General features: G+C 40.9%; 1 protein-coding gene across 1 annotated transcript in view; it reads right to left on the bottom strand.

Annotated features, from left to right (window-relative positions):
* plcb2 (phospholipase C, beta 2) overlaps nt 1-16988 on the bottom strand; it is a 107668-nt gene that overhangs the window by 19773 nt on the left and 70907 nt on the right. Inside the window, exon 29 of the mRNA XM_062041976.1 lies at nt 14645-14728. Coding sequence (XP_061897960.1) covers nt 14695-14728 — 34 coding nt within the window. The 3' untranslated portion in view covers nt 14645-14694. The remainder of the gene's footprint in view (nt 1-14644; nt 14729-16988) is intronic.

Here is a 16988-nt window from a genome sequence, read left to right as displayed (position 1 = left end):
CAACATAACCAACGAGAACGGAGGGGGAGTAGCTGTGTACGTGATGAAGAACTTAAACTACAAAGTGATAACAACTAGAACAAAGTATGACAGCTTTCAAGAATGATCTGGAGATCAAAGTTGGGACAATGTATACAGTGAAAATGATGTAGAGGATGGATTTGGTATTTCTTTTTAATACCTTTTGAGATGCTTTATGACAAACACTGTCCATTGAAACAACTTAGTAAGAAGCAAAAGAAACAATATCAACCATGGATGACAAAAGGATTAAAAAATGGTGGCAACAAGAAGAATACATATAGAACATTTATAACACAAATATCTACAGAGGTAGAAAACAAGTACAAAACCTTTTAAGAACAAGCTAACTGGCATACTACGAACACGGAGGAAAGAATATTACAGTCAATTATTGGACCGGAACAAAAAAATATGAGAGCAACATGGAGCATCCTAAATATCATTATTAAAAATGGTGCTAAGAAGGATTACCCTAATTCTTCTCAGATGGAAATGTACAAAATGACAATATAAACGAAGTAGTTGAAATCTTCAATCGGTATTTTGTGAACATTGGACCAAATCTGGAGGAAAAGATTCCAGATCTCGAGTCAGTTGAGGACTTGAATGACATTATAGACAGAAATCCCAACTCTATGTTCTTTGAAGGTGTGACAAATGAGGAAATAATCTATAATGTGAAAAAATGTGAATTCAAGACCTCAACTGATCGTAACGCAATTGATATGGAAACGATAAAAAAGGTTATTGAAGAGATTTCAGAACCTTTAACATTTATCAGCAACCTATCATTTCAAACAGGCACATTCCCAGATAAAATGAAAATAGTAAAAGTCGTACCAATTTATAAGACTGGTGACAAACACCAGTTTACAAATTACAGACCTGTTTCTCCACTGCCACAATTTTCTAAAATTATTGAAAAACTGTTTAACAACAGATCGGACAAATTCATGAATAAAAATGAAACACTCACAGACAACAAATACGGATACAGAGCTAACATCTCAACATCAATGGCATTAATTGAAATAACGGAAGAGATTACCAATGCAATAGATAGTAAAAAATGTGCTGCTGCAGTGTTTATGGATTTAACATAATAATGATTGCTTGTGCCTCTGACACAAGCAATCACTATATCTTAATAAACAAATTAGAAATGTATGGAATCAAAGGGTTGGTCTTGAACTGGGTAAGAAGCTACTTAACCAACAGGAAGCAATACGTGAAGCTAGGCAAACACACATCTACAGAGCTGAAAATATTTTGTGGCGTACCTCAAGGATCAATACTTGGACCAAAATTGTTCAATCTTTTCAAACATTTGTAAAGTTACAAAGGACTTAGTTAGTAAGTTCGTATTATTTGCAGATGATACAACTGTGTTTGGTTCAGGAGAGAACACACAAAAGCTAATACAAATAATAACAAAAGAAATTAACAAATTAAAAAGATGGTTTGACAAAAACAGACTATTTTGAATCTCAGTAAAACTAAAATATAGCTATTCGGTAACAGTAGAAGGGAAAGTCAAACACAATTACAGATAGACGGAGTAGATATTGAAAGGGTAAAATAAATACATTTTTGGGTGAAATAATAGATGATAAAATGAACTGGAAATCTCTTGTAAAAATATACAACATAAAGTAGCAAGAAACATGTCAATAATGAATAAAGCAAAATATGTTCTGGACCAAAAATCACTTCATATTCTCTACTGCTCACTAGCACCAACATGATTCAGTTTAAGAGACTGTTCAAACTACAAGTTCACAAAGTACAAAGAAGAACAAATATGAAGATCTTGAACCTTTTTTTTTAGATAATGATTATTTATGTATTATTTGTTTACTTACTATGGTATATTATTTATTTATTACCTGTTCTGTTACAAACAAAGAACAAGGAAATGGGATAAAATTGCTATGATAAGAAAAGGGGTAGGATTAAATAAGGTCTGCTTCTTTCTACTCCTTTTCGGACGTGCTGTAATGAAACAACTGGAAATATGTGATGCATTACATTGTATCATATGCATGTTCGAAATAAACTGCAACTGAACACAGGGAAGCTCCAGCAGAGATTCAAACCTGTGAACTCCTAACTTTAAAACTGCCATGCTAACTACTAGGGCACCATGCAGCCTTAGTGATATTAAATGTCAATCTTGCTTTGATTTTGGTTTTTGCAGTGTGCTTCATACAACAATGAATCCTAACAGCAGAAAGTAATCGAAAGTCTACTCTTTCCTATTTAATATGATGTTTGTGTACTTCTACAAGTTTGTGTACTTGCCAGTATCCTCTGTATACTGCATGTAATGTTGCTGCTATTTCGACCATAGTTCCCCAGGTCAATAAAGTTATATCCAACCCAGGGCCGGTTTTTGCTATGGGCAATGTGGGTGACCGCCCATGTGGCAATCTATGTGAAGGCGCATGCACAAAACATAAAAAATAAAAAAAATAAAAAAAGAATAAATAAAAACGAAACTCACCAGTTTTCTAGACTACCGCCTTTTTGTATAGAGAAGGCGACACATTTTCTCCAAAGTAAGGGCGGCAATTTGTCAGCCCGTCTTTCTAAAACAGATGCGTAAAAGCCCTTCTTTTCCAAAAGTCACCTCTGGTGCAGGTCGTTAACACCTTCGCCCATCTCACCCATGGGCCAGCACATTTTCTCCTCGATTTTATATTGAATCCGAGACGGAAAATCGTCGCACCAGAACAGACCCACAATTTGCGGCCCTCTGCATAAAAACGATAACCGAACTGCCAAAAGTACGAACAAATTGGCTGCTTGGTGCTCTGTATAAAAACGGCTACTGAGACCTCAATTTACTGCTTATGGTGACACAGGTTGTGTGTGTCAGAAGAGGCAAGGGGGAGGCAGGCAGTGATAGAGTGATCCCAGGCCAGTGAGGCCACACAACATAAACTGCTTCCAAATAACTTGGAAAAAAGAGTTTGTGCAGTCATCTACATGGCTCACTTGACTCCAGTTGATTGACGGGCGAATGGACGGTGTTGGCAAAATGAAAAAGTAAACGATGTCGAGTCTTTCTTTTCATCATGGATCAAAAGACCAAAGAAAGGGGTTTCAAGTTTAGAAAAAGAAGAAAAGCAGAAGATGAGAAACGGGCAAAAGATAAAGGTATGCAGATTTCTATGAGTGACGGAAGGCTATAGGCTATTAATTAGCCTCTTGCTATTGTGTTGCTATTAGCCACAGAAGACGACTGTATTTGATTTTTAGTTTTGCTGAACGAAGATATTAAGAATGAATCATGTCATGCAACTAATTTCACCCGTAGACAACCTAGTCCAGATCCATGTGTTTGCAACCCATGTGCAAATTCACATAGACTTCCTGATTGTGGGATTGTTTTATTGCTATACTCTATATGCTATGTTAAATAACTTCTAATATATATTGACATGGCATTCTGTAAGCTAAATCTATTATAGCTTCTCTTCCAACTTCCCTGACCTCCGATCGAAGTCCATGACTTTGCGTGAGCTGCTAACTTTCATTCATGACAAAGAGCTTGCAGAAATCTACCCCAATCTGTGGACTGCACTCAGAATTGGTTTGACTCTTCCAGTGACAGTAGCTGAAGCAGAGAGGGGTTTTTCCAAGCTGAAGCTTGAGGGCCACGCTGTCCCATCATCAGCATCAATCACACAGTTCCATCCATGCATTTTCTACCGCTTGTCCCTTTCGGGGTTGCGGGGGGTGCTGGAGCCTATCTCAGCTGCATTTGGGCGGTAGGCGGGGTACACCCTGGAGAAGTCGCCACCTCATCACGGGGCCAACACAGATAGACAGACAACATTCACACTCACATTCACACACTAGGGCCAATTTAGTGTTGCCAGTCAACCTATCCCCAGGTGCATGTCTTTGGAGGTGGGAGGAAGCCAGAGTACCCGGAGGGAACCCACGCAGTCACGGGGAGAACATGCAAACTCCACAAAGAAAGACCCCGAGCCCGGGATTGAACTGAGGACCTTCGTATTGTGAGTAGGGTTGGGTATCGTTTGAATTCGAACAATTCCGATTCCGATTCTTTGTTTCGATTCCGATTCCTGGCGATTCTCGATTCCGATTCTTTTAAGAGGCAGGGTCAAAAAAAAGCTTTGGATATTTTAAATGAGCTAGCTAACCTACATACAGTCTTTCTGAATGAAATAGTCTGACATTCTCCATCAATTTTAATTCTATTAACTTTTTATGAACTTTACTATAAATTCCTCACAGGGCTGTTTTCAACTAGAATATAAATATCAAATCTATGAACTTGAATATAAATATTATAAATACATTTTCACAGGGGTACACTTTCCTCAAGAGAGCTTTATTTTTGAAAACCTCATGAAAACACATTTACACATAAGTGTATGATGCCGCAGGAAACCTCATGAAAACACATTTACACACACAAGTGTATGATGCTGCAGGTACTTAAACATGTTACCGTGCTCCCACTGATGGGCTAACCTGGTGCAGAAAAGCAAATAAACGATAAGAAACAACTTGCAAAACCCAGTCCAGATTAGCAGCAGGTACAGTATAAAATCAGAGACAGTTCTTGTTTAGGAAAATGACCATATCCGCCTTCTCAGGCAGGATGCGTGAGCGTTCTGGACAGATAGTGTCTCCTGCTGTGGAAAATACACGTTCGCTGGGTGTGGAAGAAGCTTGAAGGCATAAATAGAAGAAAGCGAGATCTGACAGCAGGAGGAGGACGGTCGGCGCAGCGCGTCGAAGACGGGACATGCATATATTTGTACTTCATCAACTCGGAGGTGCTTCATCATGTTCGACGTGCACCCTCCTAAGCACGAAACAGTCCTGTCGCACGTGTTATATTTCGCCGATATTTCATTTTTTTTAGTAAAATAAAGCCACACTTTCGACCGCCGACGCCCGCTATCCATGCTTGACTGACTCGCTCGGCTACATAGGCTCGGCTAGGCTAACACTTCCGGCGGTGGGCGCTTCTTCGTTGGTGTTCAGCGGCTTCTTCTTCCGGTCGGCGGACAGATTCTTTTTTTCCGGTCGGCAGACTGGATATCGAAACTAGGAATCGAAATTTCAACTTTTGAACGATTCCGGGAGAATCGGAAAGTTAGTCCCGGTTCCAATCGATACTCGATACTCGATACCCAACCCTAATTGTGAGGCACATGCACTAACCCCTGTGTCACAACAGATTTCGTATAACGATATAATTTATGATTTTCATCAAAGAATGCTAGACAAGTCAAGTTTTAGATTGCACTTCACACCTGTTGTTAATGTTATTGCCAGTTGTAAACAGGGTGAAAATAAATACTCGTCCAGGGCGTAAATATAGCCAGGACCGCCTCAGATCATATCTAATCTCATCTGAATCAGAAAAGCGCTTCATTAATCCTGCTTTCAATATAAACATGGTATCTAATTGTGGGGAGGCGGGGCCGGCAGTCCGACAATGAGGCAAGGCACACCGGAGCCCGCTCCAAGATGGCGGCGAGGAGGCGTGGCCGGCGGACCCGCGTCCAAATGGACTGCAGGTGCGTGGATTGGGCAGCTGGACACAATCAGGTAATCCCCTCTCTGTGTATAAAAGTGTGACAGCCGAGAGAGACAGAGAGAGAGTTGGAGAGCCAGCAGTGGATGCAGAGCTGAAGCGACCGAGAGCGAGACGAAGACGACGTGAAAGGCTGAACGGAAAGGAGAGAGAGCCAGCAGCAAGACACGCAGCTGAGCGAGAAGCGGATGCTGAGCGCGAGAGGCAGATAGCAAGAGGGAGACGACGACGCGGAAGGCTGAAAAGCATAAGCGGAGGAGCGAACAGGTGGAGCCGGAGCTGAAAAGCGACCGACACTAAGGTTTATTGAAATAATAAAACAAAATCAACCCTGCTCGTGACAATGTCCTTCCTTGATGGTCCTGAGAACCCACACGACGGCACAAGTCGTTCACACTAATAATTAGCACAATGAGGTACAGCCGTACTGTATAAGTGTAGAATACAGTATACCCTTAGGATTACTATTTGTGAAGTTTATCTCTTCAGTCTCATTTGAATTGTTCTAAACCAGTACAAGTGTCCATCTGGCCTTCACACCTCATTGTCTAAAACCACCCAATGCTTGCTGTTTAACAAAAGATACACAATTCAAAACAAAGCTCTGACATCGTTCAAGCCTATACTTTCTCAATCACTCAAACCTGATGCGTCACATTGCAGCAACCACACACATGACCCCACATCACCCTACTTGTAATTGATGGCCTAGTTTATATTGTGAATATGCATTTATGTCAGTGGGTTGCATTGTGAAAGTTCAAATCTCACAGTGTCGTTGGAATAAGAAAAAGCCGCCCCACGCAATGTGGTTTTAGATGTGTGGGCTTTTTATTGTGTGAAGGAAAATGCAACATTTCCAAATGCTGTGCTAAAAAAGGCAAAAGCGGGTCAGCGTGTACCTCAGAGCTATTCAACTGTCAGGCTTGGAATAACACCATACAAACATTTTGCAGCAAAAACACTAGAGTGCTCCTGTTATATAGAGAAACCTGGACCACTGTAAACACATTAATAGATCCTTGCATTGACATTTTAACCTTGCTATAGTTAGGGGAATATTTTCCACCTTAAAGCAAAGTGGAATGCACAGGTAGTCTCACCCTCTATTCACTTTGTTTCAAATACACACACATAAGACCTGATTTACTGTACTAAAGGTTTGCGTGTACTAAAACATGTGCAAACTTGATAGTACACGCAAATCTGATCTAATAAGCGTGTGCAAAGTGGATTGTGTCTGTTAAGTGAGCAGAATAAGGCGTATAATCCATTTTGTGTCTGTCTTTATTAAAATGCAAAATATATATGCTGATCGTCAAAACACCCACAATAATGGGAGGAGAAGATGCAAATATAATTATTTGATTGATTGATTGATTGAGACTTTTATTAGTAGGTTGCACAGTGAAGTACATATTCCGTACAATTGACCACTAAATGGTAAAACCCGAATACGTTTTCTCAACTTGTTTAAGTCGGGGTCCACTTAAATTGATTCATGATACAGATATATACTATCAGACAGAGGTGGGACCAAGTCATTGCTTTGCAAGTCACAAGTAAGTCTCAAGTCTTTGCCCTCAAGTCTCGAGTCAAGTCCCGAGTCAAGATAGGCAAGTCCCGAGTCAAGTCCAAAGTCAAGACTGGAAAGTCTCAAGTCAAGTCACAAGTCCTGCATTTTGAGTTTCGAGTCCTTTCAAGTCCCTTTAACCACAGACTAATATTTTTACACAGATTGTGTATGCTTTTAAACCGCTGTATTTATTTATTAAAACAAGTGCATTTGAAATAGCAGGAAAAAAAATAGTACTGACATTGCAATTCATAATAGCACTATTAACCAGTCATTTTAATAGTTTAAACAATTTTAAACATTTAACTCATTCCTTTACAGAATAAACACATTTGCAAAAACAAGTGCAACTGTACTTATTTGTACCAAAGTGTTAACATTGTATTTCCATGGCATATTGCATTGTAACTAGTTCCACAGCAGTTTCTATTCTGTTCTTACCTTATCTCATTGATCTCATCTCATACTGTATGTGTGTTTATGTGTGTGTACACATGAAAAACATAACAAATACATGAACATAACAATGAACAGAGTTGTACTTTTTAGATGTCAGGGCCCTATGCAATATGTACACATATTCTTAATACATTTTAACTGACCTTTATTTGACTATGTTTGTCTTTTTGTAGGTGGCTAAAATACGTGGTGCTGCTGACCGCCGTCTAACGTTATGTTACTGTGTGTGATACATTGACTAACGTAACGTTAAGTATAGGTACCTCATGCAACCCTGCTTAAAAAAATCACTTGACAAAAAGTATGAATAAGGTAGCAAACTGCAGTGGACGCAACATATTTCCGTGTTTGAAATTATGTTATAACCATAGACATCTTATAAGTAGACGCAGTATTGGTTGCTGTGACGCGAGCAAATTGCATCTTGAAGTGGTGATGAGGAGCCGGCAAGCAGCCTAAACTGACAGTTGACAAGTAGAAAACAAAGATGCCGGGCGGGTGTTCAGCGTTTTCCTACTCAAATGAGCGGACTGTTGAAAATAGGAATCGGGGGATTACTTTTTACAAGTAAGATTTAACATTAATGTACTATTGGTTGTATTTTATGAAAATAACATTACCACAGAGTTGAGAAAGAGCAAAGATCTTCAATATTTGTATGTGAAAATCACAAATAAATCTTCTGGGGGAGGATGACGCCCCTACAGGGGTTTGGTTTACAAACTTTCAGCCCCACCTAAAACAAAATTCACCAGCCGCCACTGATTATGATGCATTCTCATTTTAGGCAAAATATAAGACAATACTTTCTTAACAGTATAATTGTAACCAGGAATAAGTCTTCAAGTAACGATATTCAAATACTAACGTTGTTGGGTAAGACAGCATTTGGTTTTATTCTGAATCCAGTGAAACAGATTGGTGGTTTTAGACTTTCAGGTGTTTATATATGTTTAAGTATTTGGCAGACGCTTTTATCCAAAGCGACATACATAAAAAAATACATATAAAACAATCACTGTAAACATGATCATTTAAGGGAAGAATGTAATACAAAATATCAATACAAAGTGTCAAGACAGAATAAACTCTCTGCTGCTGCAGCAACAGAGATACGGTCTATAAGATATATAGATATTTAATGTATTCATACATTGTTTATGTAGGATATACGCATGTATATATAACCTAATTATATTGTTTCTTCAACTTAAAAATAGCTGACCGTTTTTTTCCCCCTTCTCTGGGATTATATTCCCAGTTTTGATCTCGGACGTCTGGTCACTTATAGCATATAAGAATATTATATTACTGTTAAGCAAACTATGAATAATAAAACATGTGTCCGTTATCATAGCTACACGTATGACAAAAAAGCGCGTGAAAATGAGTGGTATTCAGTGAGGTAAAATGAATTAAATGCGCTGACAGTTCATTGCCTCTGCCAAATGAATTGCACTGAGTGGAGCGGATCACCACTCCAAGATGGCGGCCCCGCGTCTCGTCTGCGCCAGTAAGCAGTAGCGCTCGATGCTGCGTCTACTTATAAGATGTCTATGGTTATGACGTTAGCAGTGAGTTTACAGCCTCACTGATTTAACTACAAAGCAAATAAAAGTCATGTTACTTAGCCAATAAACATTATCTTACATTCAAAACTTACCCTTCTTTGTGCATCTTGTTGAAGTTGTTGCGTCTCCGTCTGTAATATTCGAACTGCGTGATTTGCATACGGCAATTCGTTTTTTGTTGACCAAGTCGTAGTTTTTATACCCGAACGAAACCAACTTTGATATAAATCTTTCTCACTGCCGCGTTGTTTGACAACTCTTGTTCATTGGTTGTCCTGCAATTTGATTGGCTGAATGCTGTGTGATGAAAACAATGTAGATCTAATTTGATTGGCTGTTGTACCGAGAGCACACACGCTGACACGCAGCACACACACTGATAGACAGACATGTACAAAATGAAAGCTACGGAGCGCTCCCAAATAACTTTTTAAGCTTTAGGTTTTGCGGAAAGTAGCAAGTCATGTCAAGTCAAAAGGCTCAAGTCCAAGTGAAGTCACAAGTCATTGATGTTAAAGTCTAAGTCGAGTTGCAAGTCTCTTTACATTTTGTCAAGTCGAGTCTAAAGTCATCAAATTCATGACTCGAGTCTGACTCGAGTCCAAGTCATGTGACTCGAGTCCACACCTCTGCTATCAGATATATACTATCATCATAATACAGTCATCACACAAGATAATCACATTTAATTATTTACATTATTTACAATCCGGGGTGTGTGTGTGTGTGTGTGGGGGGGGGGGGGGGGTGGGGGTGTGGGGGTGGGGTGTTAGGTTTGGTTGTTATCATCAGTCATCAACAATTGCATCATCAGAGAAATGGATATTGGAACAGTGTAGGTCTGACTTGGTAGGATATGTACAGAAAGTAGTGGACATAGAGAGAGAGAGAGAGAGAGAGAGAGAGAGAGAGAGAGAGAGAGAGAGAGAGAGAGAGAGAGAGAGCGAGAGAGAGAGAGAGAGAGAGAGAGAGAAGAGAGATCAGAAGGCATAAGAAAAAGTATCTGCATTTGATTGTGTACATTTGATTATTAACAATCCGGGAAGGGTGTTAGTTTAGGGTTGTAGCTGCCTGGAGGTGTACTTTTATTGCGGTTTTGAAGGAGGATAGAGATGCCCTTTCTTTTATACCTGTTGGGAGTGCATTCCACATTGATGTGGCATAGAAAGAGAATGAGTTAAGACCTTTGTTAGATCGGAATCTGGGTTTAACGTGGTTAGTGGAGCTCCCCCTGGTGGTTGTGGTTATGGCGGTCATTTACGTTAAGGAAGTAGTTTGACATGTACTTCGGTATCAGGGAGGTGTAGCGGATTTTATAGACTAGGCTTAGTGCAAGTTGTTTTACTCTGTCCTCCACCCTTTAGCATGCGCAGTGTGATTCATCAACAATTTTCACTATTTTGCAATCACTATTTTGTGTTTTATTTAGCACGTGTCAGAAGGACGTGCAAACTGACAGTCCCACACACGGCTGCAGGATCAGTGCTCACGCTGCAAAGACAAAATGATCGACAGAGGAAAATCCTCTGTGTGTGTGTGTGTGTCAACATTTTGGATGGTCAGAAATAAAAAATCTTACAAATATTGTCTATTCAGCAACATAATTGTATAAATTTGTAGCTGCAACAGGATCTAAGGGGCTGGTTTAAATAAATTTGATTGATGCGTTTTAGTGTCCTTTTGTATATCTTTAATGATGTTCGTTCTTTTTTCCCCCATATATAATATATATTATTAAAAGATTTATTCTATAAAAGAAACAACGTAAATTTGAGTGTGAATTTTTTTGCGTCTTCAGCGGCAGCCACCCCTCCCATGAGTGCACCTTCGGGCGGAAAAAAAAAAAGTGGTGTCAATGTAGATGCAGTCCACGACTGCTTAAAAAATAGCCATATCAAGTGATACATATCTCCTGCATGTTTGAAAATATAGCAAAACGCGGCAGGTTGGTACACACAAAATCCTCATTTAAAGAAGGCGGTCTGCACTGCTTTGCAGTTGTGCACGCAGTGTTAGTAAAACAAATGCAACCCGGCTACTATAGTACACGCTATTTTATGGATTGCACACACTGTTTAGCGCGTGTTGTCCATAGTATCTTATTTGTTTTTGATGGTGAGACAAGGTGACAGGAACGAGAAGAAGTCAGAGTGGACAAATGTGTGTGTCCAAAACACACGCTCAGGTTAACTTATGGTTTCATTGGACAAAACTCAAACAACTCTGCCAAGGAGGGATAGCAAGGAGGACAAAAGCAGATGGTGAAAGAGACAATCGAGAGAGAACGCGCCAGACTTTGTATAGCAAAGTCTTCTCTCCAGCACTAGTATTGCTATTGCTTGTACTTCATTTGTAGAATAAATTCTTAAATTCTAGTTTGTTTGGCTTATTCAGACAAGCCAGTAGAACAAAAACACCTGGGAGGACTTCGCCTTTTAGAAGGGGAGATCTGAACACTAACAAACATTGAACACTCGGGTCCAAACGTGAGGCGTTTCTCAAGGCACCTTTTAAAGGCCTACTGAAACCCACTACTACCGACCACGCAGTCTGATAGTTTATATATCAATGATGGAATCTTAACATTGCAACACATGCCAATACGGTCGGGTTAACTTATAAAGTGCAATTTTAAATTTCCCGGGAAACTCCCGGCTGAAAACGTCTATGTATGATGACGTTTGCGCGTGACGTCAAGGGTTGAAGCTGAAGTATTAGGACACCATTGTATCCCAATACAAACAGCTCTGTTTTTCATCGCAAAATTCCACAGTATTCTGGGCATCTGTGTTGGTGAAACTTTTGCAATTTGTTCAATTAACAATGGAGACTGCAAAGAAGAAAGCTGTAGGTGGGATCGGTGTATTAGCGGCTGGCTACAGCAACACAACCAGGAGGACTTTGAGTTGGATAGCAGACGCGCTACCGTGAGTACGCAGCGTTCTTCCAAACATTTGATCGCTTGCCCGTACGTGCGTGGCGCTATGTGCATGTCACGTACGTAACTTTGGGGAAATATATGTTTCTTGCCGACTCTGATGGCGCCCGGGGTGTCGTCGAAAGCGACAACGCCCGCCGCCGCGCCGCTGTCCTCACCTTGACTTCCTCCGTCTCCGGGCCGCCGACCGCATCGATGATCGGGTGAAGTCCTTCGTCGCGCCGTCGATCGCTGGAACGCAGGTGAGCACGGGTCGTGATGAGCAGATGAGAGCTGGCGTAGGTGGATAGCTAATGTTTTTAGCATAGCTCTGTCGAGGTCCCGTAGCTAAGTTAGCTTGAATGGCGTCGTTAGCAACAGCATTGCTAGTCTTCGCCAGGCGGTACAGCATTAACCGTGTGGTTACACGTCCAGAGTTTAGTAGTATTGTTGATCTTCTGTCTATCCTTCCAGTCAGGGGCTTATTTATTTTGTTTCTATCTGCATTTAAGCACGATGCTATCACGTTAGCTCCGTAGCTAAAGTGCTTCGCCGATGTATTGTTGTGGAGATAAAAGTCACTGTGAATGTCCATTTCGCGTTCTCGACTCTCATTTTCAAGAGGATATAGTATGCGAGGTGGTTTAAAATACAAATCCGTGATCCACAATAGAAAAAGGAGAGAGTGTGGAATCCAATGAGCCCTTTTACCTAAGTTACGGTCAGAGTGAAAAAAGATACATCCTGGCAGGCCCGGCCCTAACCAATCTGGCGCCCTAGGCAAGATTTTAGGTGGCGCCCTCCCACATCGGCAGTGAAGTGTATATACTCACAAAAAACCGAATAGCTTTGTCTTTGACCTTTTTTTTTACTTAAAGAAAGCAAATTAACAATCAGAATTGTTAACAAGATAAAAAAAACTATGGATAAATAAATGAATACAAAAAATTAAAAATGAATACATGAAATACAGTATTTTTTACATACATAAACACAAAATAAAACGTGTCAACAAGTTGCATAAAATAAATTAAAAATACAATATAAATAAGGCACTGCACAAAACAAGATATCAAACCAGTATGACTTTAACAACTATATTACAAAAAAAGGGGATCCAACAGAGTTCTCTATTTGTGCTTTTTAATATTGCATTAACTAGAATGACTTACAAATTACTGTACACCAGGGAGTACTGTAATTACCTAACGTTACATTATTATTTTCCATAACAATTTAGCCCCCTCCACAATATTAACCCGACGTTAAAACAGAACTAGCTATTTATTGATTAGCAATTGCCGAATCATGTAACATTAGCTTAATGCTAAAGGTTACTATCACATTCTGTAACAGACAAATAATTTCATGCAGGCTAACGTTACCTACCTGCTACCTCTGTCTTTTTCTCATTTCTCCTCCTCTTCTTTTCTCTTTTTTCTTCCCTGGGCACCTGACAGTTTTGGCCGTTTTGACATCTCGTGTTGATTTTTTTATTTGGTGACGTCCAAAAAGAGTCATGATACGGGAAGGGAGGGGGCCCACCGTGCGGGGGTAGGGGGGGCGTAATGTTGTAACAAATAATATTTCTATTAAATAGGCTTTACTTTGCATTTTAATTAACGTGGGATTATTTTATGTATTTAGAAATAATAGTGCCAACTTTTTTATTTTTTTCCTCCAACATTTGTGGCACTGGCATGGCGCCCCCTGATGGACGGCACCCTTAGCATTTGCCTATACGGCCTATGCCACGGGCTGGCCCTGCATCCTGGCGTCCTGCACGGCGCTCTAATCCTTCACTCTCACGTTCCTCTTTCACAAATCTTTCATCCTGGCTCAAATTAATGGGGTAATCGTCGCTTTCTCGGTCCGAATCGCTCTCGCTGCATTGTAAACAATGTGCAAATGTGAGGAGCCCTTCAACCTGCGACGTGCCGCTACTTCCGGTACAGGCAAGGCTTTTTTTATCAGCGACCAAAAGTTGCGAACTTTATCGTCGATGTTCTCTACTAAATCCTTTCAGCAAAAATATGGCAATATCGCAAAATGATCAAGTATGACACATAGAATGGATCTGCTATCCCCGTTTAAATAAGAACATTTCATTTCAGTAGGCCTTTAAGTCGTCTCTATTGGTGCAGTTACATAGTATAATTTATGTAAGTAAGGTGTTGCTGTAGCTTATTTACTTAGGATGCAGTCAGTAGTCATTTGTTCAACTTATTTGGTTATATTAGTAGTGTTCCTTAAGGTTCCATCTTAGGTCCTCTCTTTTTCATCATTTTTGTGACCCGTGAGTTTAGTTAAAAAAAACTCGTAACTGACTCACATATTTGCAGGGGATCTTTAAAATCAGGAGAGCGCTCCTGTAACTCCGACATAATGAATAGACCAAAATCAAATGTCTACAGGAGAGGACACCAGTTCTCCGGAATATACAAAAATAAGACTAAAAGTGAAGGGAGAAGTCCGCTCGACCCCTAAAACAATTTAGTTGACTATCCCTGGTGTACCTGAGTCGTCAGAGCCTTGATCTCCTCCAGTGTCGCCGCCTGTTTCGCCATCAGAGTCTCTTGCTGGGTGCTGTAATCGCAAGGCTGTTAAAGACAACACAACATGTCAAAAACACCATCGACTTTTAGCTTCCAAGCAGTTCATCTTCTCATGTAGCTGTCTCACTCTATATATGAGTGTGTCATCTGGACAGGAGTGTGCCCGTGGGATGAAACCAGAACATGACAATCAATACACAGAGTGAGCTTCTCTGCCGGCCTGTCTTTCTAAAACCGAGGCGTAGTAGTCCTAATTGCACACAGCAAGACAACAGCTGATTAAACATGTTATTGGTGTAATTAATGGGCCGATGCTGATTCAGTGGGACAGAATCAGCTGCTGCGTGGCCCTAATGAGTGGAAGTGAGGATGACTGGAGTGGATGAGAGAGGCACTGAGTACAAAAAAAAAATAAAGACGGAACAAGATCTGCTCAATCTTTACCTGGAATACTACAGGTCTGAATGTTGATCAGCCAACAGAGGAGAGCTGGGTGAGTCATAGACCACACGTGGATCAGCCCTCTTCCAGTAAACAGCTTCTGAGTCATGGACCAGCCTGGCCAATCATCAGAAAGCCTGTATGTGTGTGTGTGTGTGTGTGTGTGTGTGTGTGTGTGTGTGTGTGTGTGTGTGTGTGTGTGTGTGTGTGTGTGTGTGTGTGTGTGTGTGTGTGTGTGTGTGTGTGTGTGTGAGTGTGTGTGTGTGTGTGTGTGTGTGTGTGTGTGTGTGTGTGTGTGTGTGTGTGTGTGTGTGTGTGTGTGTGTGTGTGTCGTGTGTGAGAGTGTGTGTGTGTGTCACTGAGTAACACGTGGGTGCCTGAGAACATGTTTGCAGATGTGTGTCAGGATAACATGCCAAGGTTTTTTTTTTAATGTTTTCTTCAAATCACATGACTCACTGTCTTGTTGTTACCATAGTTACGATTGTCAGAGATGGATAAATATGTATGTTACACACACACACACACACACACACACACACACACACACACACACACACACACACACACACACACACACACACACACACACACACACACACACACACACACACACACACACACACACACACACTCTATATTAGTGCTGTCCCTAACACACACAAAATGCGACCTCTACAGTTATGAATTGTGATTTCCTCTTAGGTAGGGATGTAGACCAAGTAGCGGTATGATTTGGCACCAGGTCCTAATTGGGTCGGTTCAGTACAAATGATACCGCTATTGTTTAATTATTTATCCAGCTGACTGTCCTAATTATGACACGCTGTCATATTCACTTCAGGTGCCGCTGCTATGCATGACAAGAAAAGAGACGAATAGGATATGATAATCAGTTTGGAATAATCACAAATAAAAAAGCAACACCACACAAAAGTTTGTAACACAACATTTGTTGATCAAAAGTCCGTCAATGTCAAGCACACTAATAAGAGTTACTATCAGTTTTAAGTGAATGCACTTAACTCACGACCGCAGCTATCGCACTTCATCAACTGTCATCCTAGTAATCCAATAATCCATCGGCCAATATTAGCCTGTTCAAAAAACAGACATTTGAGGCACTTGTGATTAAGAGCTTGTGGGGGGGGGGGGGGGGGGGGGGGGGCGTGGCCTGCGGACCTGCAGGAAGCGGGGTGTGTCAGGACCGGCTTCGAGATTAGTGACAAGTGCGTAGATGACACAGCTGTGAGTGTTTGTCTGATCACCTGTCGCTCTGTTAAAGGCCTACTGAAACCCACTACTACCGACCACGCAGTCTGATAGTTTATACATCAATGATGAAATCTTAACATTGCAACACATGCCAATACGGCCGGGTTAACTTATAAAGTGCAATTTTAAATTTCCTGGGGAACTTCTGGTTGAAAACGTCTATGTATGGTGACATTTGCGCGTGACGTCAATGGTTGAAACGGAAGTCATCGGACACTTTGTATCACAATACAAACAGCTCTGTTTTCATCGCAAAATTCCACAGTATTCTGGACATCTGTGTTGGTGAATCTTTTGCAATTTGTTTAATGAACAATGGAGACTGCAAAGAAGAAAGCTGTAGGTGGGATCGGTGTATTAGCGGCTGGCTGCAGCAACACAACCAGGAGGACTTTGAGTTGAATAGCAGACGCGCTATCCGACGCTAGCCGCCGACCGCATCGATGATCGGGGGAAGTCCTTCGTTGCGCCGTCGATCGCTGGAACGCAGGTGAGCACGGGTGTTGATGAGCAGATGAGGGCTGCCGTAGGTGGAGCGCTAATGTTTTTATCATAGCTCTGACGAGGTCCCGTAGCTAAGTTAGCTTCA

Source organism: Entelurus aequoreus, linkage group LG03 (assembly GCF_033978785.1).
Source record: "Entelurus aequoreus isolate RoL-2023_Sb linkage group LG03, RoL_Eaeq_v1.1, whole genome shotgun sequence".
NCBI classification, from domain to species: Eukaryota; Metazoa; Chordata; class Actinopteri; order Syngnathiformes; family Syngnathidae; genus Entelurus; species Entelurus aequoreus.
Note: the sequence above shows the minus strand (reverse complement) of the source record. Positions and strands in the feature narration are given on the sequence as shown.